The sequence below is a fragment of the Podarcis melisellensis genome (assembly GCF_964234715.1).
Source record: "Podarcis melisellensis genome assembly, chromosome: 1".
Lineage (NCBI taxonomy): Eukaryota > Metazoa > Chordata > Lepidosauria > Squamata > Lacertidae > Podarcis > Podarcis melisellensis.
The window spans coordinates 3,888,488-3,910,598 of record NC_138528.1 but is presented as its reverse complement, the minus strand read 5'-3'; the positions used below and the strand labels follow the sequence as shown (position 1 = coordinate 3,910,598).

The 22,111-nt window shown below is 45.6% G+C and overlaps 1 protein-coding gene across 5 annotated transcripts in view; it reads right to left on the bottom strand.

Moving 5' to 3' along the window:
- DDHD1 (DDHD domain containing 1) overlaps positions 1-21,873 on the bottom strand; it is a 39,006-nt gene extending 17,133 nt beyond the window's left edge. For 2 of the 5 annotated variants that reach the window (XR_014168026.1, XM_081910012.1), the window contains exons 1-4: positions 20,833-21,862; positions 14,286-14,459; positions 4,133-4,234; positions 1,659-1,787 (exon numbers count right to left, since the gene is read on the bottom strand). Coding sequence is in view for 4 of the 5 variants with exons in the window: in XM_081910012.1 (XP_081766138.1) it covers positions 1,659-1,787; positions 4,133-4,234; positions 14,286-14,459; positions 20,833-21,814 (1,387 nt within the window). In the remaining variant the exon portion in view is untranslated. Of the gene's footprint in view, positions 1-1,658; positions 1,788-4,132; positions 4,235-14,285; positions 14,460-20,832 lie in introns of all 5 variants that reach the window. The other 3 variants (XM_081910013.1, XM_081910010.1, XM_081910011.1) reach the window with 3 other exon arrangements.
- Between the last annotated feature and the right edge of the window lie 238 nt (positions 21,874-22,111).

Here is a 22,111-nt window from a genome sequence, read left to right as displayed (position 1 = left end):
AAAATGCAATTTATATCTTGTATAAACCAGGCCAAACCAGAAAGAATGGATAAAATTTTACAGAACAAAAATTATTAAATGACATTTATATTTTTTGCAAGGAAAAAATTGCATTTTGGTGTTCTCTGGCAATAGAGATGCCCTCTGTATTTGAAGAATATTGCCGGCTGTGCTGAACACACTTTCAAATGCCACACTTGTTCCTGGGATAACCAAAAACTTCAACATTGGGAAGGATGCCTCATGTACCTTCCACCACACCCGAGGGGATTTGTCAATGTCCACTCTTGGCATAGCCATCTAAGAGAAAATGGGCAGCAAAAGGAGGTGGGGAGAAATGCAGAAGAGGCTCAAAGGGCAAAGCAGGGTGGGGTTTTTTTTGTTTTTTTGCTCTGAAGCAACATGCAAGCCAACAAGCATCTCATGAGTGTATTTCCCTCCTGTTATGACTGGCAAGGGGAGATCAGAAGACTTGCAGAGTTAACACGGGGCTGGCAGTGTCCCGTGAGCTGCTTCTGCTCAGAAAGAAAAGCACACACAACAAACACTGAGTGTTCCCCCCTTTTATTCAGCAGCAACTTGCAAGTCACAACCACACACACACACACACACACACACAGAGAGAGAGAGAGAGAGAGAGAGAGAGAGAGAGAGAGAGAAGCAGGAAAGGAAGGAAGCAACTTGGAAGGGAAAGGGGAAGGGGAAGGGAAAGAGGAGAGAGCTGCGCAAGGCAGACTGAGCTGAAGAAACATGAGGCTAACGAAGCCCCTCTTGCCATGATGCCATAGCTCCAAATGAAGCAGGGAGACACAATCACCTCCCCCAGCAGTATAGTTTTAACAAGGGGTCAGCTGCCACTTACAGAAAACCAAGTGTGAAGTGCCGGCTGGGTTAATAAAAAAACAACAACAATGCTTTTTGCCCGATAGCTGCTGCTTCACAAAAACAAATGCACCCCACACCCCACCAACAGAAGGGGAGGGGGGAGAGAGAGAGACACTCGCACACCCATAAGCAGTACACACACGGAGATGGAGGAGGGAATGACACAAGAAGAGGGCCAAATGGCAAAGGAAGGTGCCTGTCTGTTTTTTACTAACCCCAGTTTATGTTTTTATGGGGGGGAAAGGGATCCAGAACCTGCAAGCTTTCCCTACGCCAGCTGCTGCCTGGTACCTTTAAGCAAGAGCCTTGAGGGAAGAAGTCCTTGCTTGCTGGCTAGATAGCCAGGGCGACGGAAAGCTAACAGTCTCAAAGCTCTGTTTGGCAGTATCAGCCGGGCAATATTTGAGTCAGCCTGCTGTACTAATTTGTAGCTATTTCTTTTTGCTGCAGGAGGCAGGGAAGAACTGACTGAGGTGGAGTTAGCTAGGGCTGCACACACAGGAAGCAGCACCGGCTTCCTGTTTTTCCAATATTGTGATTTTTTTAATACCACACACGTGACACACAATAAATTGGAACATCATTTTGCAAAAAAACAGTTATCACGATTTGATCTAAAACGCAGTACCAGACAATACATTGATTTATAGCACAGACCTACACAAGACTGAAGATTTCAGTCTTTAAAATCAGCAAGAACTGAAGGTGTCTTCACAGAATATGAGGTGAAACAATTTATTCAGTCAGTGCATACTATAAACAAATAACCTTACCTTTGGAAAAACCCAGCTTCTGTGTGACAGTTCTTGCGATTTTTGACGTTGTTGCATCACTGTAAAGATACACTTCGTCCACACTGTGCCAGTCCACATGGGTGCGACTAAGCTTCAAACTATGAACAGCTGGAGCAAAGAAAGAACTGCCTTTAGCTCAAGTAAGGAGAGTCAGGACCTCTTGCAAAGCCAGGCAGAGCAAAAAGAAGGAAATGGACACACAAAAGCAAGCACAAGACTGTGTGTATTCCATGCATCTGTGTGCTATCCCCAAGCACATCAATCTGGAATGCTGAGAACATTTTGAACAAATTTAAGGATCCAGAATTGCAGTCAATGAAGTACCAGCAACACACAAGTCTGATAACACTGATCTGTCTTTGTTAAGCATTCAGAAACCAGACTCGTGGGCAAAACATGCTGTGGTAATAGATCCCTAGTACGTTTCCTTTTTGCTTTGTTGCCCAGGCTTCCTTCCACCATTCAGCACCACCATTAAGTATTGCACATTAAAATGTAGACTCATTTTAATGTTCAGAATTTATTCTGAATCCACACTGCACATTTGCTTGCTGTACAATTTGTTCATAGCCAGGGGAATGGGGAGAGCTTGCAGAGAACACACAACCTGGGTGTAACTGAATACTAGCTTTATGCAGTTTACATGAGGCTACTTAACCCCTTCCATTGCACAGATTCACTAATTCAGAATAGGCAAGTGGCTATTCAGATACTGGGAGAGTAGGGAAAGGAAAGGAAGCTAACTGTTTGGGGGCTCCTTTGTGCAGAATTGGAGAAATCACAGAGAGGTGTCTGCATTTCTAAAAATCTGCTGGCATTACCTAGGAGTTTGAAATATTGATGCCTAGTGCATTTTCCCTTGGTGGAACAGAAAGAAACAGGATGACTCATATGCACTGCAGATACAAAAGACTTACATGGAACCAAACTAAAGGAAAAGCAGAGTGAAAGGGTAAGCATGCCCTGGCAAGTCTTGGACACGTGCTAGTAAATGTTAAACAACCAGATAATGCTCGATAAAAAGATGAACTACAATGATGAACTAGATATTATGCACAAATGTGTCTAACAACCTTAGATGACTTTTTTCTTCTGAACAACAACAAATATTTGGGAGGAGGTGACCTGAAATGGCAGGGTGTGCTTAACCCGTTCCCTACCCATTGCTTCTCCATTTCAAATCCCACCTGCCCCTAAGTTACTTGCCGTTTCCAAATGTTTATGTACTGTAAGAAAGATTTGGCCTTTACTTGTCTGTTGCAATGCTGAGAACACTATGAACACTTGTGATTGCACTTTGATCAGAAAAGCACAAAACTGTGTCTTTTCCTGAGGGCAAAAGAACTATAATGAGGGTCATTAAGCTTTTGCATAATCCATCAGTGAGGCAGAAGAACCCTCTTAGAAAAGTGAATGTGCAAACAGTTCTTTCTAGTCATGACTTTTTTTTAAGTGAAAAGGTTCACAGGATAAGATGCTAAGCAGTAGTTGCCAAATGCAAGATTGCACATTATTAAAACAAGTACAAGCAGTAATGATGATTCCCCAAAAGTTATTTTATTGGATCTGTTGCAGGTACCAAACAAGGCAGAAAAATACAGCTGCTAGGAGGCGTTTTCCCCCTTAGAGTTGGAGAATAATCACTCTTGGCTATTCTATTCCTTCCATCAATTTTCTATTGCAGGGAGAATGGGAGCATTGTTTTGACTCATGGCAATATAGGCAAAAATGCAAGTGAGCAAAGAAGAATAATGAATTGACTTCTATAGCTTGCTGTCAAAGAAAAATGCTCAAGCCAGCAATCAGACCCCTCCCCCTAGAGCCCCTCCCAGTCACAACCACCTTTTGAAAAGAAAAGTCTTATGTTTAAAGTGTTTTCATTTTTTCCCTTGTTGCCAGCCATCTAGGAGGCATCTGCTGTCAGGCAGCAAGGCAGGATGTAAACATATTAAATAAATTTCTCTAACACTGTGCATATAGATGAGTGCTTGAAATTAGGTTGAGACTCAGAGAATTGTCAAAGCCCACTCAATGAGCTTGAGGTGAACAGCGATTTGAAGTCGGGGCTGAAATCAATAGGTGGTCAGACAACTGGACAGGATCTGTGGATAATTTAACAAGCTTCTGAAAGTTGAAGTGCATGCTTTGGGGCAGGGATCCATTATTTTTTTTGAAGCAAACAATGCTTTAAAAGTGATTTAAAATTCCTAATGAATTGTTAGTACACACTGTTAGAGACAGCAGTGTCAGCCTCTAATTTTCTCTGTAACAAACAAAGCACTGATCCACTCACTAAGATCCACAGTTTCTTCCTCCTTTTGGAAGAGGGTAGCAGCATCATGCAGAGGGGGAAGCAAGTGGTTATCTAAAACACTACACTGAAAGACATGAACTACAACAGAAAGCTTCCTAGGCAAGGAGAGGACAAGAATACAAATCTGCAATTACTGTACCTTCAGACCACTTGCGTTTAAGCCCTGCAGCCTCTGTATTCTCCTTATATCCTCTCCATTTGAACAGAGAATGGAGGGAGAAGGGAGGGAGGTGGTAGATAACTAAAAGCAAAAACACCGAAACACCGAGCTTCAAAGTGAAATTTTAAAAAGGGGCATCATTGGATTTTGCACATCACTAGCTAAATAAACGCAACAAACATAGACAATATGCATAGGAAAAACACTGCAACAAATTTTAGCAAAACAAAAGAATACTGCCTTTCTGGGGAATTTAGTTATTCGTTGTTTTATCTTGTCAACTTTTTAATGAAATGCTAATTGGTGCAAATAAAACTCAATTCAAAGCATAGAAGAATGACAGGCATGCAACAGCAAGATAGATAGACAGACAGACCCATCCAGTACCTTTTGAGTTCGCAGATACATGTGCACACAATATTTTGGGGGACCGTAATACTGTACAACTCAAAAGAATGGACTCAAAATGTGAGCTAGCCTAAGAGTGATCACTAAGGGCCCCCTCTAGAACAGGAGGAAAGGCCACTGGTGGCTAGATTAGCAGAAGCTGCCTACTGTTCAGATTTTACGAAAGAGAGAGAGATGCATCCCAGCATGCACTGTCTATAAACAAGCCTTCCATTCCTGAACAGCACTGGAGTTTCCTTGTGGGGGTAACTGCAAGTCCACTGTGATGTTTTCAATACTCATTTTATAGCTTCCAGGCTATTCAATGAGGATATTGAAAGAAGTATTACCCCTTGAAATTACTGTGCTGTGATTTGATGGACTTACCTTACCCTCACAGGTAGATGCCAGTGCTGTTCAGTGTGGGAAGGGACATCACAAGGAGAATGAATGCTGTGGTATCTCACAAGTGGGAAGTTAGGGATCAAGAGGAAGCTGTTGTGCCCCACCTAAGAAACAGGAGAACAATAAGCACCATGAAGGTCAGTCGGGGTTCAAACAGGGAGTCAAACTGAACCAGAGTTGAAACACAGAACACCACCGTACATTTTTAAAATGAAGCCATTCTTTGGAAGTCTCTGTTTAGACTTAACACAAGACCAGATTTTAAAGTCTTTTTATTTGGTGGGGAGAGACCAGACATAGTGGTACTCAGAAGGACTTTGATACATTTTGTTTCCGTCTCTGCTTCTCGGTTCTGCTGCCTTTGAGAATGAGGACGAGTAAGGCAGAGGCAGGTTGCACCTAACTGACAGAACCAGTCCAGCGAAGAAAGCCTCAAGAGGAAGGCACAACTTCTTCTGTACACAGCAGGATGACCCCCTCATGACATACTGTGACTCAATAGCTCCCTAATGCCAAAACTGTGTGCCACAAGAATTGCCAGTGTGCTTTAAGCAATGTACAGAAAGGCTGATATGAAGCCAGCTGCCTTTTCTAACCAGGTTTGATGGGGGGTTGGGGAAGGAGAAGTTATTTCTGCAGAGATGTACCACAACTCCCAAAGCTCAGAAAAGGCTATTCAATGAGTCTCTGCATGAATTTATGTTCTGGCCTTCTTTTCTTCCAACAAGAAGGCATGCCTACATTAGCAACAGATACAGTAACACAGTAGTGGGATCCTCGGAGTGTGTGTGTGTGTGTGTAATTTTTCCTCCTGCAAACTCTAACTTTATCAGGCTTATGAGCAAAAGTGTCTTTAGTGTTAACTCAGGAAAAGCCTGCACTTCAGTACCGAATGTGCATAATCCTCAAAATGCATTTAAGGAGTTAATAAGCACATGGGAGGAGGTTATGTTTAGTTGCAAAGAAAAATCAGCAGGAGAAAGTGAGGAATGCATTTCCTCCACCCTACCCCAAGAGCAATCTCCGCCAGCCAAACTTGATTCTGATTCATAGAGCATTTCTGGGGCTACAGAAGAGTTTCCCGCATATCAATTTGATCCTAGACTACCAGAACTTTAGGAAGCCTTGATGTAGCAGTTATAACTTGCCAGCTCAAGGGATGTGTTCTGCTGAACCCGAGCATGTTGCCCAAACCTGTACAGTAGTACCTCAGGTTAAGTATTTAACTCGTTCCGGAGGTCCGTTCTTAACCTGAAGATCACTTTAGCTAATGGGGCCTTCTGCTGCTGCCGCCGCGCCACCAAAGCATGATTTCTGTTCTCAACCTGAAGCAAAGTTCTTAACCCGAAGTAATATTTCTGGCTTAGCAGAGTCTGTAACCTGAAGCATATGTAACCCGAGGTACCACCGTACTATTATTAAAGTAAAGGTAAAGGTACCCCTGCCCGTACGGGCCAGTCTTGACAGACTCTGGGGTTGTGCGCCCATCTCACTTAAGAGGCCAGGGGCCAGTGCTGTCCGGAGACACTTCTGGGTCACATGGCCAGCGTGACATCGCTGCTCTGGCGAGCCAGAGCTGCACACGGAAACGCCGTTTACCTTCCCGCTGGTAAGCGGTCCCTATTTATCTACTTGCACCCGAAGGTGCTTTCGAACTGCTAGGTTGGCAGGCGCTGGGACCGAGCAGCGGGAGCGCACCCCGCAGCAGGGATTCGAACCGCCGACCTTTCGATCGGCAAGTCCTAGGCGCTGAGGCTTTAACCCACAGCGCCACCTGTGTCCCATGCGCCACCTGTGTCCCATTATTAGGTTACTCCTAATGGAACCCCTGAAGGCCATTAAGCCCTGCTGCAAATACAACGAAGTAATTTTTAGTACACATCACACAACAGGTAAGCTGCTGCTCCCCAATCTCTTTCTTGGGGATGATTATGCTGCTCAGGAATGCAGGCATCTCTGGGGGGCCCACTCCTAAAGTAGGGTTGCCATATTCCGAAGACCAAAAACCCGGAAACCCCCCATATTTAGGGCATCCCCCACCATCCCGCATCTCTGTCACTCACCCCTGCCTGCCGCTGACCCCTTCCTCACCCCCTCCTTCCAATCCCTCTTACCTTTTGCTGTCTTCGGCCTCTTGCTCTCTTTTCATGGCACAGGCCAGGCAGTCCTCCTGGAAGGCCAGGCTGGCCTTCCCCAGGCCACGGCCAGCCTCCGGAGAAGCGGCGCAGGCCAGGAGTATTGGTGGCTCCAAGGCCTACAGGGGCTCTGGCCTGGGCCTGGAGGCCACTGAGAGGAGGAGGAGGAGGACAGACATACACGCGGCACCAGAAGTAACAATGCCGTAGCTGCCCCTTCCTTCTGTGACAGCACCGCTGCTCAGCCAGTAACCTCAGCTCGCCAAAAAAACAAAAAACAAAACCCTGGGCATTTTTTTAAAAAATCTGCCTGGGAAGTGATCTTACCCTTGAAATCCCAGACGGGTGTGGGAAATTCCAGATGTATGGCAACCCTACCTAAAGGAGACTAGGTTCATGGGAACACATTACATCAGAGCTCAAGGTTTCTTCACTGGCCTTCTAGGCATAATTCAAAGATTTGAGGCTCAACAACTTGGACTGTAGACACAATATAGACCACCTACTTTCCTGACCTGCCCCAAGATCTATTGAGAGGACTCTTCTGTTATCAATGCTGCCCATATAACAGGCTTTGAGCTGGATGGCGAATCAACGCCTTTTCATGACACAGTCGTAAAACCATTGCACAGTGGACAGAGCTGTATTCCAAATGCCACTACAAATAGTTGGGCAAGAAGACCAGTGCCTTCTGATATTGCCATTTCAAAACAATCTGTAGATTAACATTAATGTATTTTATCTGCCTTTATTCACAATTTTAAAATAGAGGCAGCCACCCAGTGTCTTCTTAATTACTCTTAAACTCTGTTCTACAGTATGAGACAGTCCCCAGACTGGGGAGGAAATCAGAAAGAGATGTTTATTTCATAATTGTTTATTTACCTATGATAAAAAAATTGCACATAGACAACTTGCACTTGAGGAATGCTGATTTTGTGTACTTAATAATTTATTATTAATGTGCATAATGTGCAAATTATTTCAAAGCATGTTGGGCTGCTCCTGGTCAAAGCAGAGTCGAGAAATGGAAGCTCATGAATGAAAAGTCATTCCACGCTTCCCCTGCTGCAAACACTGACGTAAACAGAGCTGGTTTCTGCTCTTTCACTCTGAGGCCACGTCTGAGGACCTAGCTATCATGTTTCCCACTAGGCACCTGCGCTCCAATCACAATTCACCTGCCCGTGAGCATCTAGGAGGAACAGAGCGCAATTCCTGTAATATCTACCACAGAAGTGAGCTGACCACATTAACTGAGTAATATCCTCTTTGATTTACAACAGAATTCTAAGCATACTTTAGATTAGGGGTTCCCAAACTGTGGTCTGCAAACCACTAGTGGTCTGCAAGCTTCATTCAGGCGGTCCAGTTTCTGTAAAAAATACAGTTAAAAATCCTGCAGCAGTTTTCAAGCGGTCCATTGAAAAAAACACCACTGCTTTAGACCCAAAGACCATTATAATAGTTGCCAGAGACATAAAAGCCACTTGTGTACACAGGTAACAGCACTTAGCCAGAGAAAGGATCTCCCCTATTTACATATAGAAAAGCTACTTAAGGCTGCAGGGGGGGAGGGGGAGTCCTTCAAACGCTTCAGCAAAAGCCGAGTGTCATGTGTGTCCCTGTTTCTTTGTAATGAACAAAATAACTCCAGAAATAGCTCAAAGTGCGTAACACTTAAGGTTAGGACAGCAGTCAACTGACCTTGGACAAATATTGCAAAATGTTCCATGGAACTATGAATGACCTTCTCCCAGTGATGGGTTTCCTTGAACTGTAGAACAGGATCATCTGACAGGAAAGGCACGAGTGCTATCTCCTTATTTTAGTTTCTGTTTATCTAGTTCGTACGTTTTCATCCCACTCTAATCAAGGAGTGCAGGGCTGCATACACAGCCCAGCCCCACAGGCAGCTATGAAGTAGGCTAGGCTGAGAGACTGTCATGGGTGCAGGGCCAGCCCGTACGCTTTATGGTGAGGAGGGACTATGAAGCTGGGTCTCTCCTGCATTAGTCCAACTGCAACACCACGTGGACTCCTTACTTCCTTTGCAACCCTGCTTCACACACTTCATTTAGTGCCCTATAACTTTATTTAACAACCAGCTTTTGCCATTTAGAGTTACTGTTTGTGCTTTATTTAAATGAATGTCAAACAAAAATTGCAACTGTCTATGGCCTATCCTTAGACGTTTGTAATAAATGGCAAGGCAATTTGGTCAGCCTCTTGACTATCATTTAGTATGTTCAGATAACAATATAAACTATAAATGATTCCAATATAGACAACTTTAACAAAATAATGGCATTTTCCTAGGTTTTGGGTAATAAGTGCAAGTCTCTACATTCAATATTTGCATGGGGCACCGGTTGAGAGGAAGCGTATTTCATGTGTGGACTCAGCAGGGTGGGAAATGGGCATGTTAACAGGTCTTCTATTTTCAGTCCTTCTCTCCAATCCAACAAATATGCTTTATTTCTCCTTGACATCTACAGGTGAGGCAATGGAAGTGCTGGGCCAGTGTCTTGCCTATATAATGGACTGGATGAGAGCCAACAAACTGAAACTCAATCCAGATAAGACTGAGGTATGGTGAGTGGGCAGTTCCCTACACCAGATGGGTGGCCTGCTCTTGATGGTGTTACACTTCCTCTGAAGGAGCAGGTTTGCAACTTGGGGGTACTCCTGGATCCTTTCCTGTTGCTTGAGGCTCAGGTGGCCTCAGTGGCCCGGAGCACCTTCCATCAGCTTTGGCTGGCGGCCCAGCTACGCCCCTATTTGTATAGGGATAGCCTAACTGCTGTTGTCTATGCTCTGGTAACCTCAAAGTTAGATTGATGCAATGCGTTCCATGTAGGGCTGCCTCTGAAGTCAGTTCGGAAACTTCAGCTGGTGCAGAATTCAGCGGCCAGGTTGCTTACCCGAGCAAGACGGTTTGAGCATATTACACTGATCCTGGTCCGACCCCACTGGCTACCAATTAGTTTCCAGGTACAATTCAAAGTGTTGGTTTTGACCTATAGGACCCCAATACCTCAAGGACCGCCTCTTTCCATAGGAACCTACCCAGACCCTAAGATCATCTTCCCAGGCCTTTGTTTGTGTGCCTCCTCCTCTAGAGGTCCAGAGGGTGGCAACATGAGAGCAGGCCTTCTCTGCAGTGGCTCCCCGTCTGTGGAATGCTCTCCCCAGGGAAGTTCGCCTGGCATCATTATACACCTTTAGGTGCCAGGCAAAAACGTTCCTTTTTAAACAGGCCTTTGGTTGATTTGACTGACTTCCTATACCCTTTTAAAATGTGGGGTGTTTTTTTGGGGGGGTTATTGTGTTGTTGTTTTTATTTTTTATTTTGGAGTTTTATATTTTGATTTTATTCTGTGAACCACCCCGAGACCTCCGGGTATATGGCGGTATATAAATTCAACTTACAACAACAACAGGACGGACCTGCTGGGAGCCTGAAGGGTCCTGCCCTTCTTTTCTCCACCTGGCTTGGGACAGGGCCTGACAGGCTGCATAAAGGAGTGCTGCTGCTGCTGGGCAGAGAGGGCTCCATTTTTGTGTTTTCTTTTTGTTTTTAAATAGCTTTTATTTTTTATCTATGTCATTTGTAATTGTGATTGGTATTAATGCTGTATTCTTAGTTTTAGATTTTATGATTTATGTGGAAATTGTTTTCCATTTGGTTGTGTACTTTTTGATGTGTTTTATTTGTTGTTTATAACTTTTGTTATGTTGGTAATTATGTAAACCTTGTCATGTTGCAAGCCGCCTTGAGCACTGTTTTAACTATGGAAAGGCGGCATACAAATAAAATGATGAATGATGAGTAACAACAAGAAGTGGTGCTATGCAGAGGGATCATTTCCAAAACTGCATAAATTACCTTTTTGGGAATTGAAGTTAGATCCTCCCTGCTTCCATTTCCTCAGCAAACTATTGATTGGCAGGATTTTATCTATTCTAAAAGGGCTCCATTTGGCATGACCCAGCTGCTCTGTGCACAGCCCCATAGAGGATCACTCCTAATTTGTTGCAACTATCAGATTTCTAAAGGAAAGGCTGAATTCTTGGGAAAGTGTTAGAATTTTGCAACTTCCAAGGCCAAGAGTACCTTGGAATGTGGAACACTGTGACACTGCAAAACTAATATTCTTCTTGCCTCTAATATTCTTCTTCTGAAGTTGCTAAAATCTCTGCCTTAAGTTCACTTTTAAGTATCCTAAGAATACTTACTTCTCAAAGAGTTTATTATAACCTACATACTCCAGAAGAACGTAAGCCAAACAAATTATTTAAAAACCAAACACAACAGAATTGAAAAATATTTAAAACTTGCATTCCTCCTAGTCTCACAAATTATTATTAGAATGTATATATTTCCTTTCATCTCATTTATGGTTGAGCTGCCAGTATAATCTACCAGTAAATGCTTAATGAGACTTTATTCCAACTATTAAAGAGTTATGGAGGGCACAAACATTGGCTTCTAGTAGCATTCAGAAGAAAAAGGAACTGGGAGATGGTGCAAGCACAGTGCAGACTCAGCAGTCGGAACATTGGGCTGGCTTCTGCCATGGCATCCACACTGAGCTCCCACTACAGTGGTGCCTCGCAAGACGAAATTAATCCGTTCCATGAGGCTCTTCGTATAGCGGTTTTTTCGTCTTGCGAAGCAAGCCCATTGACAGCTTAGCGGATTAGCGCTACAGCTGTCAAGCGGCTTCCAGCGATCAGCTGTTAAGCGGCTTATCAGCGGAACAGCTGATAAGCGGCTTAGCGGCTTAAGAAAAGGGCGAAAAAAGCGAAAAAACCCCGCGGGGGGATGCAAGATTTTTTTCGTCTTGCGAAGCAACCCCATAGGGGAATTTGTCTTGCGAAGCGCATCGAAAAACGGAAAACCCTTTCGTCTAGCGGGTTTTTCGTTTTGCGAGGCGTTCGTCTTGCGGGGCACCACTGTATCAGTAAGTGGCAGCGACACATGTGCTCAGAGGTCTGGGGAGCAATGTGGCCCCACCCATGTAGTCCTGACAGCCACTACTGTTGCTTCAGATATAGCCACTTGACAATAGTCTAACTCAGTTCTAACTGTGGAGGTGGGAGTAATCATCCTCAGCCACCAGACATAACTGACACCCATATACTGAACATAATCTTGCACACAGACGCCAAGTAAACAACCAATGGAGAGAAATTAGCTTGGGGGCAGGGCAGTCAATATCCTTTTCAAAGAGGTGTCTAGCACCATCACTGTACAGCTTCCACAGTACTCTGAAGATCTATTTTATTTTGTACTATCTGCCCAAACTCCCACTTTTAACTCTTTGTTTTCTAGTGCAAATCTTGAAAAGTCAGGGTCAAACTATTTTACCAAGACTTAAATCTGCAAAATATTTTGTTTACTGGAAATTAAATGGCAAGTACAAACATTTACTTTGCTGTTGGGCATCAGCCCTAGAGGAGGAACCAAATGGTCAGCACCCGCTTTTCTTCTAGCAGGAGCCCATCCCTAAGGCCACAACTTGGCAAAGTAACAGACTTAGACCTTAAATAATGATAAATAGTTGTGCTGATAATCCAAAAGGCTTTTAAAATAAGCAGGGTGATGCAATGCATACAGCCAAACCTGTACTACTGTCCAGGGCACTCAAACTTGGGGAGAGCTCTGCTGTTTGTCTTGCCCAAAGCAATTGGGTCTTATTGCACAAGATAAACAACTTGATTGCAGCAATGTCAAACTGACCAGTCAAATATTATCAAAAAAGTCAAGTATTTTTTAAAGCAATGACTTTATGAGAACAAAAAGGAAACATTAACTGTCATCAAGTTTGATACTCAGTGGTTTTTTCCCAGGGAGTATCCAAGGGTATGCAGTACCTGCACCTTGTTGTTGTTGTTGTTAAAAACTGTGGCACTTACAAGTTCGTGGTGAGTACAGTGGTACCTCTAGTTACGAACTTAATTCATTCCAGAGGTTCGTTCTTAATATGAAACTGTTCTTAACTAAAGGCATGCTTTTGCTAATGGGGCCTCTTGCTGTTGCTGCGCCGCCAGCACACAATTTCAGTTCTCATCCTGGGGCAAAGTTCTCAACCCAAGGTAACTCTTCCAAGTTAGCGGACTTTGTAACCTGAAGCGTTTGCAACTCGAGGTACCACTGTACAGCGGTGCACCTATTTTTCTAGGAAAATGCATTGTTGATACTTATACCAATTTGGAAAAAAAAATAGTTAACTGTTTTGTGAAACAATGATACTAACTCTAAGAAAATTATAGCAAATTATCCACAAAAAGAATTGTTTGGCGATACCTGCTGCTACAGCAGGTGGTCATTAAAAGAGGTTTGCTGTGTTACTTGATTTGGCCCTGGGCTGCAATGGGGCTAAAGGCAAGGGGTTCTCACACTCGTCCTTGCTAACCAATAGAAAGTAAGCTGTCACCTGGACAGTAGCTTTGTTGGCTTCATGGAATACTTGTGGTCAAACTGATTTTTAACCAGTAAACTGACTGGTATGGCCTGCTGATTCTACTAATCACTCTACTCCTGTGAAGTGATTATTCCGAACCTAATGGAAGGGATGTCAAGACTTATCAGTCTGGCCATTTTAAACAGTATTTTGTTTGACCACAAAACAACTGAAAGAATACAAGTGAAAATGATTCTACCAAGCCTGGACTGACCCAAAATTAAGAAATATGTATCTTTTGGTCTCTCCTGGTTGATAGGCTGGATTTTAAAATAGTAATATTCAAATGGTTAAAAAGTTTCCAGCGGCAAAAAAAAACAAGTGTCTGGGAGGACTTCAACTTGAAGCAAGAAAATGGTTTGAAAACGAGGAAGTTCTCTATTGGTGGGTGGGTGTATTTATGGTAACACAAAATAATGCATAATAAAACATGATGTTTTTGAGATGTGCTTTGGGGAAGAAACATCACTCAGGTGCAACCCCAGACTTCGTCAGGTAGGGCAGGAAAATCTGAAATTCAGGACAGCTGCTGCTGGTCAGTGTAGGTAATACTGAACTAGATGGATCAATTGTACAACTTGGAGTAAGGCAATTTCCTATGCTCCTAACAATAATAAGAGACTGAAGCAAGTAATGGCTAATCATGCAAAACATACCATCAAACATGTACACAAAAGGTTAAGACTATCATAAAAAGAAACAAGAGGCAGGACCACTGATCCAGCCATCCCTTACCCTCTTTTCCATCTAAAGGTTTTGATACTTCCATGTCAAAGTTTTCTTGCAACTGCTGCCCCTTGAAACAGCTGAGATGTTCTTGTTCTATCAAATTGCTTTCTTCTTCTTCTAGTGGCTGCCAAGTGCCATCAACAAACCACTGCCCACGCATCACAGGGATCTTCTCAGATTCTGTAAAGGTGACAAACACAGTATATTTTAAGATAGAGCAGAGCAGTTAATGCAAGAGAAAAAGATGTTTGGGCAAAATCTATCGCATCTGTCAGAATGTGACTGCGGTTGCCTTGCAGGGGGCTAAATGATCCCATTCTTACAGTGGCTGGCAGCCCTGCAGTTCCAAGGTATTTGCTCCACTTGAATCGATAACATTATGGGCCCTGTTGCCTTGAGAAAGTAAATACACAGCTAAGTGGCAAAGTAGGTTTCAAATAGTCTAGGTTTCAGTATTTTAAAGTACTTTAAAGTGTCAACTACACTTTCCGAATGTCTTTGAAAACCCTAAGTCAACCTTCTTCAACCATTTTGTGTTATACACAAACATATCTCACACATGTGTCTTCTGCGTACAAATCTGTTAAAGACATCAGACACAGCAGCTTTACCCGCCCACAAAACACATGTAAAAGGAAATGCCTGTCTTTAAAAAATGGAACTTTGCATTAGCTTTACAACAGAAAAGTAACTTTTGGCAACTTGCTATTATGATGAGGCCACGTTCCCTTTCTGCCATTGGTACAATCTGTATAGTTCAGTATTTAAAAAAATTAGCACTGAATTTTTCAGTATTTTGTGTTTCAGTTTTAGATTGGATGTTGCTTAAAGCAGAGAGAGGCAAACTCCGGCTCTCCAGATGTTTGGGACAACCATCATCCCAGACCACTGGTCTTGTTAGCTAGGGATGATGGGAATTGTAGTCCCAAACATCTGGAGGGCTGGAGTTTGCCTATGCCTGGCTTAAAGACTTGGGATGGAATCCACCCCCCTCCTTTGCATTTCGCTAGGGGTTTGATCAGGTGGAGCTGTACCTTTGCCATCCTGGCCTCTGTCCATGGACCAATATCAGTGTTGCTCTGCCAGTGCAGAACTCCTTGTTCTGCCCCCTGAACACTCAGCCAGGTGCAAGTAGTACTGGTGGGATTTACACCAGTAGTAGCCAACAGAATGCTCCAAACCAGGACATTGGGGGGGCAGGGAGGGGCCCAACTTGCCTGGGATCAACTTGATCCTGAGCTGGCCCCACTGCTATCACTTCGTAGCACTGGGTCATAGCTGGGCCTAATCACTGCAGACAGTGAATTGTTATATGAAGTCCTATGTCCTCTGTCACAAAATGCCACTGTAGCGCATCCTCCTTTCATTTCAATGGAGCTTGCATGGGGGATTTTCTTAATGCTAATCCTCAGACTCACACTCTGTAAAGACCAGCTCTTGGAGCTTTGTTGATGCTTGCAGCAATGGTGGAGGGCACCCTAAGGTAGAGTCAATGCGAAGCAGAACAGGTAAGACAAGCGGCAGATGAGTAACACTGAGCAGTCACCTGCTAAAAGCAGCCTCAAGTTGCTTATCTGAGAGGGAAGACCCATGAAGGAAGGAAGATTCCGCAACAGGGCAGGGCAAGGCAGGGTTTACCAAAGTACAATTATGCTGTGATACTGTGGAGATATCTATCGATCTTGCCTTATCGATAGAGCCGCGACGTCAGACAGCTTTACGATCCGCATCAATCACCTACAGCGGTCCGGCAGGCTTCCTCTCAAGCTGCGCAATAACTCCTGCTGTCTCTCCTTTCAGTCACGGCTTTTTAGCAGAGTAGAAGCACAGCGTGTAAAGCAGTCTTGCTTCTTGTAAGCACACATAGACAGGTTCGTCTATTTACAGCTCTTTATTAAAACATTACAGCAAACAAAGTCCAGGGCTTCTTTCAGCCATGTCTCCCTCACAGAAACACAGAGGGAAGTGAAAGTACAGGGAAAAACTCCTCCTTCTTAGCTTCTAAAAGCTTCTGTCTCCGCCCAGCTTCTGTAAGCTGACGTTAGCAGGTGACACACACCAGGGGAATTTAACCAGATAAATTCTGAACCATCACAGATACTAGGGACTAACTATAGAGACTCCTACAGAGGAAAAAAAAACTTACTTATTACTACACCAGCTGTCATTTTAGTTCAGTAAACACAAAGAGCTACCCAAGGTAAGGAGGTCACTACTACTTTAAATTACTGGGATGCTTTCTGTCAACACCCTTAATCTTCTCAAGATCAAATGCTTACTTCCGCTCTGAGCACAATGCTGCTTTTGAGGCCGGCACCCAGGAACCTCTTTCCCCAGAGCTTGGAAATCCCTCTGTGAACAGCATATGCTACTTTTTTAAACATCTGCCACCCACATTTAATGAGAAGGAGAAATTACTTCCAAAATGAAAAGCAACACAGCAGGCCACCATTTTCACTCTCTACTTTGTTTATGTTTACTGTTTCTCTGCCTTTCCCAAGCTTTTGTTTTCTTGCTGTTCCTACACTTTACAGCAGGAAAAATTAAAGCAATTGATCTTCCTGTATCCATGCCAAGAAAGTCAACTACCCACTGGCAAATTACTCAATAAGGTCCATTTTCTCCACTCTCATTCCAGCAGATAAATGACTGCAAAAGCAAGAGCACTGTCAGGGCTGAATGTGCTCTGCCTCAAACACTCAGCACCAGGGAAACCACATTCTGCATCCAGAATCTGTGCAAATGTTCACACAACTGTTCATTTATTTCCTCATTTATTCTGTTTATGAAAGGGGATTTTAAACAAGGACAGCTGAGCATATGGAGATAGTGCATAAGGGCCCTTTCTTCATATGTGACATTAACAATAAGGATGCAAATACAGAGTTGAGTAGTAAATAAAATCCCAGTCTTTGACCAGTGGAAGCTCAGAGGGACCCTTATCTGGCTTCTGAGATGTGGGTGGTCTCTGATGACAGGTTCAAACTTTTCTCTGCTGAAATCAGGGTTAGAAATCACCTGACCCAAGTGCAAAATTATGCACTATATATTCTTTTCTTATGTACTCTTGCTGACCACAAAGAAGGAAGACATCAAAAAAACCTGTCAAGAAAGGAAGACCAATCTACAGTGTAATAACCAAGCTGGTGGTGGAACTATATGGTGACCACAGTTGCACACAACAGTTCTGGTCTTCTACCGGAAGGCAATTTAGGATAAAGACAGTAGATGAAGATTTAGATAATTGTTTGTGAATAAACGGTTCAATCCAACAAGATGTACAAACGAGTGTTATAAACCACCAAGCTCTGGTTTTCTGTGGAAGAATCCAAGAGGCAACTGGAAATAATGGAGTTACTTTCAGTTAAGGTGTCTGGGTCTCTTTTTGTCTCTTGGATGCAGAGACCAAGCTTTTAAAATTATCAGTTACATTCTATAGACACTTAGCAGTGCAAGACTAACAAGGTTTAGGCCAATAAACAAAGAGTGTATTTAGAACTCACAGGCAAAACTTAACAACCCTAAAACAACTTTTTTAAAACCCAGTAATCAAAGATTTAAATTATTAAAAATGAGAATGAAAACACATGCTAGCCTAGTTTAATAATGCCTGGGCTAGCCAAGACACAACTTGTGTGATCTTTGGGGCAGCATTACCGTTGCAAACAGAAATCTCAGCAGCAAACTAAGTGTGTCACATCTGCCCCATTCTCAAAGTGGGACAGAGGCTTGATTTTTATTTCAAAAGATGTGTGTGGGCGAGAACACCTAAATCCTCCCATTGCCTTACCACCTTACAGCGTTTAACTCAAGGCACTTTTCTCTCAGCAAAGTCATGGTGGGTTGGGAGAAAAGAGGCTAACGCAATGCACTGTGGGGAGCTAAGACAGAAGAGAATTCAGCTGCCCTCACCGACATATCCATTATGATGTAAACATCAAACACCCACACCCACTTTATACACAAATGGGCAGATACATGAACAAACAAACATGGCTGCCTATGGATAATTTCAGGCAAAACAAAGCATTTGCCTAAGGAGAAAACCCAGTATAGATGACTTTGGTAAGAACACAAGAATATATTCATTCTGCAAAGTGGGGAAAATAAAGAGATCCCTCTTCACTCTGCCTGGATTGTGCAAAGACAAGCAAAGAAAGGTGCTGTCTCATTCATTCCCTGCCCAGTGAAGTCTGCATGAGCCATCATCCACCCCTCCTCTTGACATAATGATTGATGGTACTGACATTCATAGACCTTAAGGATACCGCAGGCTAACAGGATTGTGCATGCCTGCTCCACCATCAGGCAGAGACAAAACTAAGTGATTCAGCCTCAGTTGCCTTTAACCCTAACTCAAGAGTGCACATTCGTGTCCACAGGATAAAACAAATTTCTTAATTAATTCCTACTAAAGATGTGCAAGGGCCTATATTACTGGGTTTGGCTCACAAAGCACTAGCAGCTTAATGAAGGACAAGAGACATGCAAACTCACAATTAACCTGCTAAGTTCTGGTAACACCTGGTCCATAAAGTGGTAAGAAAACTGATGCTGCCCTGCAGGAGGTTCTGGACAGCAAGATGGTGCTAGACTAGGGTGTGATAAAGACGTTCCTTTCCCTTCCCTTTACTTTTCCACTTATATTGTTATTAAGCAATGATGTAATGCTTCATTTTCAATGTATTGTTTCTTAAGAACTTGTAATTTTCATTTGCTTGTTGTTCTGAAAACCACATTCTTAATTAAATCTGCCTAAAATAATACATACTTCCAGAGAAAGGAGAGAAAGAAAAGAAGCTGCAGTTGAAAGTAGAGCAGAACAGACAAGGGGAGTAATCCAGACTGTGTTTCCACAGAAGTCTCAGAATGCAATACAGTACTGATCACACATCTGTTTTCCCAGAAAAGCAAAGGGCAACCCTTTGCCCTTATAGCTGCAAAGTGCATGGGCAATGCCTCCCTAGTGTAATCTTGCAAGTTAAGAGAGAGTTTGTTCTAAAACTTCATGCCACTACTTGTGGCACCAGGAAGAGAGACAATTATGCAAAAGAATACACATTGAAAACAAGACTATGCAGAGTAAAAAGAATGCAAATACAAATCAGTTTCTTACTGCAGAGTGTTTCTTACGTTGGCACAGCATTCTAACAACATTTTTAGGGACAGAGTACATGCAGGCCTTGGGATCAGTGAATGACAGCCAGTCAAACTGCCACACCTGTCTTTTGTTCACACTCAGGCAGCCTTTCTCAACCTGTGGGTCCCCAGATGTTGAACTATAACTCCCATCAACCTTAGCTAGCAAGGCCAGAGCTCAGGGATGATGGGAGTTGTAGTCCAACGACATCTGGGGACCCACAGGTTGAGAACGGCTGGTTCACAAGAAGGAGTGCAAAAGGGCTGGAGCTTGAAGGAAATGCAAGCCATCTCTTTAGGATTGCAATGGGCAGAGAGGTGCCACATGATAGTGGAAATTTGTGTACAGGAATAGAAATCATAGTTCTACAGAGCAGCAGGAGTGTAGTTTGGAAAAGGGAGTATGAGGTTAAGTACAGATGTTATGATTTAGCTTCCTGCCCAGAAAAGCAATCTGGGCACATAAGAACAGGTACCAACTGAGTAAGAAGAAAGTAGCTGACTTAAAAAAGAGCAGGCACAGGACCTCCCTGCGACATGTATAACTTGTGTGTGTGTGTGTGTGTGTCTGTGTAAGCATAAGCCATGTGAGAAGCAGATAAAGGAATGCTTAAGGAGGAAAATTATGGAGAAGGGAAGCACAATGCAACCTTACGGCAAGGATGCTGAACAAAAAGAAAATGCAATATTAAGGCAGGTTGTTAATAAATGCTTAAAACTGGTGCAGGACCTTTGGCCCTCCAAATGCTGCAGAACTAGAACCTTCTTCCAACCAGGTCATTTGCCATGCTTCCAAGAGCTGCACTTCAGCAACATCTGGAGGACTAAAGGTTCCCCACACCTGGTTTGGAACATTGCTTGCTTAGGAGGGAAAAGGAGAAAAGTGGAAGGGTTAAGCAAGACTTCAGGACTGTGGGTCTCTGATAAAATGGTCATGAAAGCAGAGCAAAAGGAAGGTGACAGCTGGCCAAGGATCCAGGAGTCCCTGAGCATCCACCCTTTGGCGTGCCTAATTTTTTATGTTGCAAGCCTCCAGGAAGGACATTGTGAGCCTCCTTTAAACAATAAATTGAGAATCAAGCATCACTGAACTGGTGGAACCTGCTGCCAACGTGCCTGGGAGGAACCGGTAGCACCAGGGTTCCGGCCCGATCCTCCCGGGCAGGCTGCCTCTGAAGCCAGACCCCACCGGGTTTAACGGGACTTCAGCTCCTCAGGCATCCCCTGGCTAATGAAACAAGGCAAGCCCCACCCCACCTAATCCATCGCATGACACGGCACACATTTGAATGGCAATGCCCACGATGTGGGGGTGGGGGCCGGGCCCCTAAGATATTTCATTGTGGGGGTCGAATGGGCCTCGCCCCCCGGGATTCGGCTGCTATAGGGAGAGGAGGCATCGGCGGCGACTTACGGTTCCAATAGACCGGGTAGGACTCGGAGTTGGCCACATCCACCTCGTAGAGGCCTCCGCGGACGCAGACGGGCTCGGAGGGAGGGATGCCGGGCGAGCCGGCCTCGAAGGCCTCGGGGCTGCTGCTGCTGCTGCCTGCGGCGGCGGCGACCCCCTCGGCTTGGTCGGCCTTCCTCTCGAGGAGCCCCCAGGCCCGGTAGGCCAGCTCGATGCGCAGCGAGTCGTAGCCGATGAAGGGCTTCCAGCTCTTGCGCTCCTCGCGGTAGAACCAGCGCACCTCCTCGGGCCCCAGCTCGCGGACCACCTCGTAGCCCCGGCAGGAGCCGCCGCCCACCGAAGACGTGGCGGAGGCGGCGCGGCTGGCCGGACCGCCCGAGCCCCGAGCTCGCTTGCGAGGCTCCGGGGCGCCTCCGCCGCCCGACAACGACAGCCCGCTGCTGCCGGCGCTCTCGCTGCTGGCCAGCGGCCCCGCTCCGCCGCGGCCCGGCCCGTCCTCCTCGCCCAGAGCCTCGTCGTCGTCCTCGTCGTCGCCCTCCTCGTCGTCGTCGTCGTCCTCGTCGTCGCGGCCCAGCGGCGGGTACAGCAGCCCGCCCGCGCCGCCGCCGCCGCCTCCGTCCATGAGGGGCCCGAGCAGCAGGAGGCGGTTGCCGCCGCCGCCTCGCCGCCGCCGCCGCCTGTGTCCCGGGGAGTGGTGGTGGTGGTGGGGCGGCGGGCGCCGGTGACGCGGAGGAGGCCCCTCGGGAGCCGCTCCGGCCGCCGCCGCTGCCGCCGCCTCCTCAGACGACGACGACAGCGGCTCGGCGGGCGGCGGCTGAGGGGATTCCCGCGGCCGAGGCGGCTGAGGCGGCGGCGGCGGCCCGTCTTCGTCCTCGGCCGCCGCCTCAGAGTCGAGCAGCGGCTCCTCGTCCGACGCCGCCGAGCGCTTGTGGGAGCCGCCCGGCCGGCTTCCCGCGCGGGGGCTCGAGGCGGGGTTCTCCTCCATGCCGGCGGCTCCTCGGCCGGGAGGAGGCGCGACGGCGCCTCGGGGATCCCCGCGCGCCACACCAGGCGGAAGGCCGCCCAGAAAGAAGCAGCAGCAGCAGCAGCAGCAGCGCCGGCCGCGCGCGCGCCCGCCCGCCCGCAGAGGGGAGGGGGGGGACCGGGAGGCGGGCCGAGGAGGGTTAGGAAGGAAAGAGGCGCGCGCCAATCAGGGCCGGAGGAGCCGGCGGGCAGCCCAATCGGCGCCCGGAGCCGGCGGCAACCGCCGCTGCGTCGAGGGGGAGGGGGTTGGGCCTGGGCG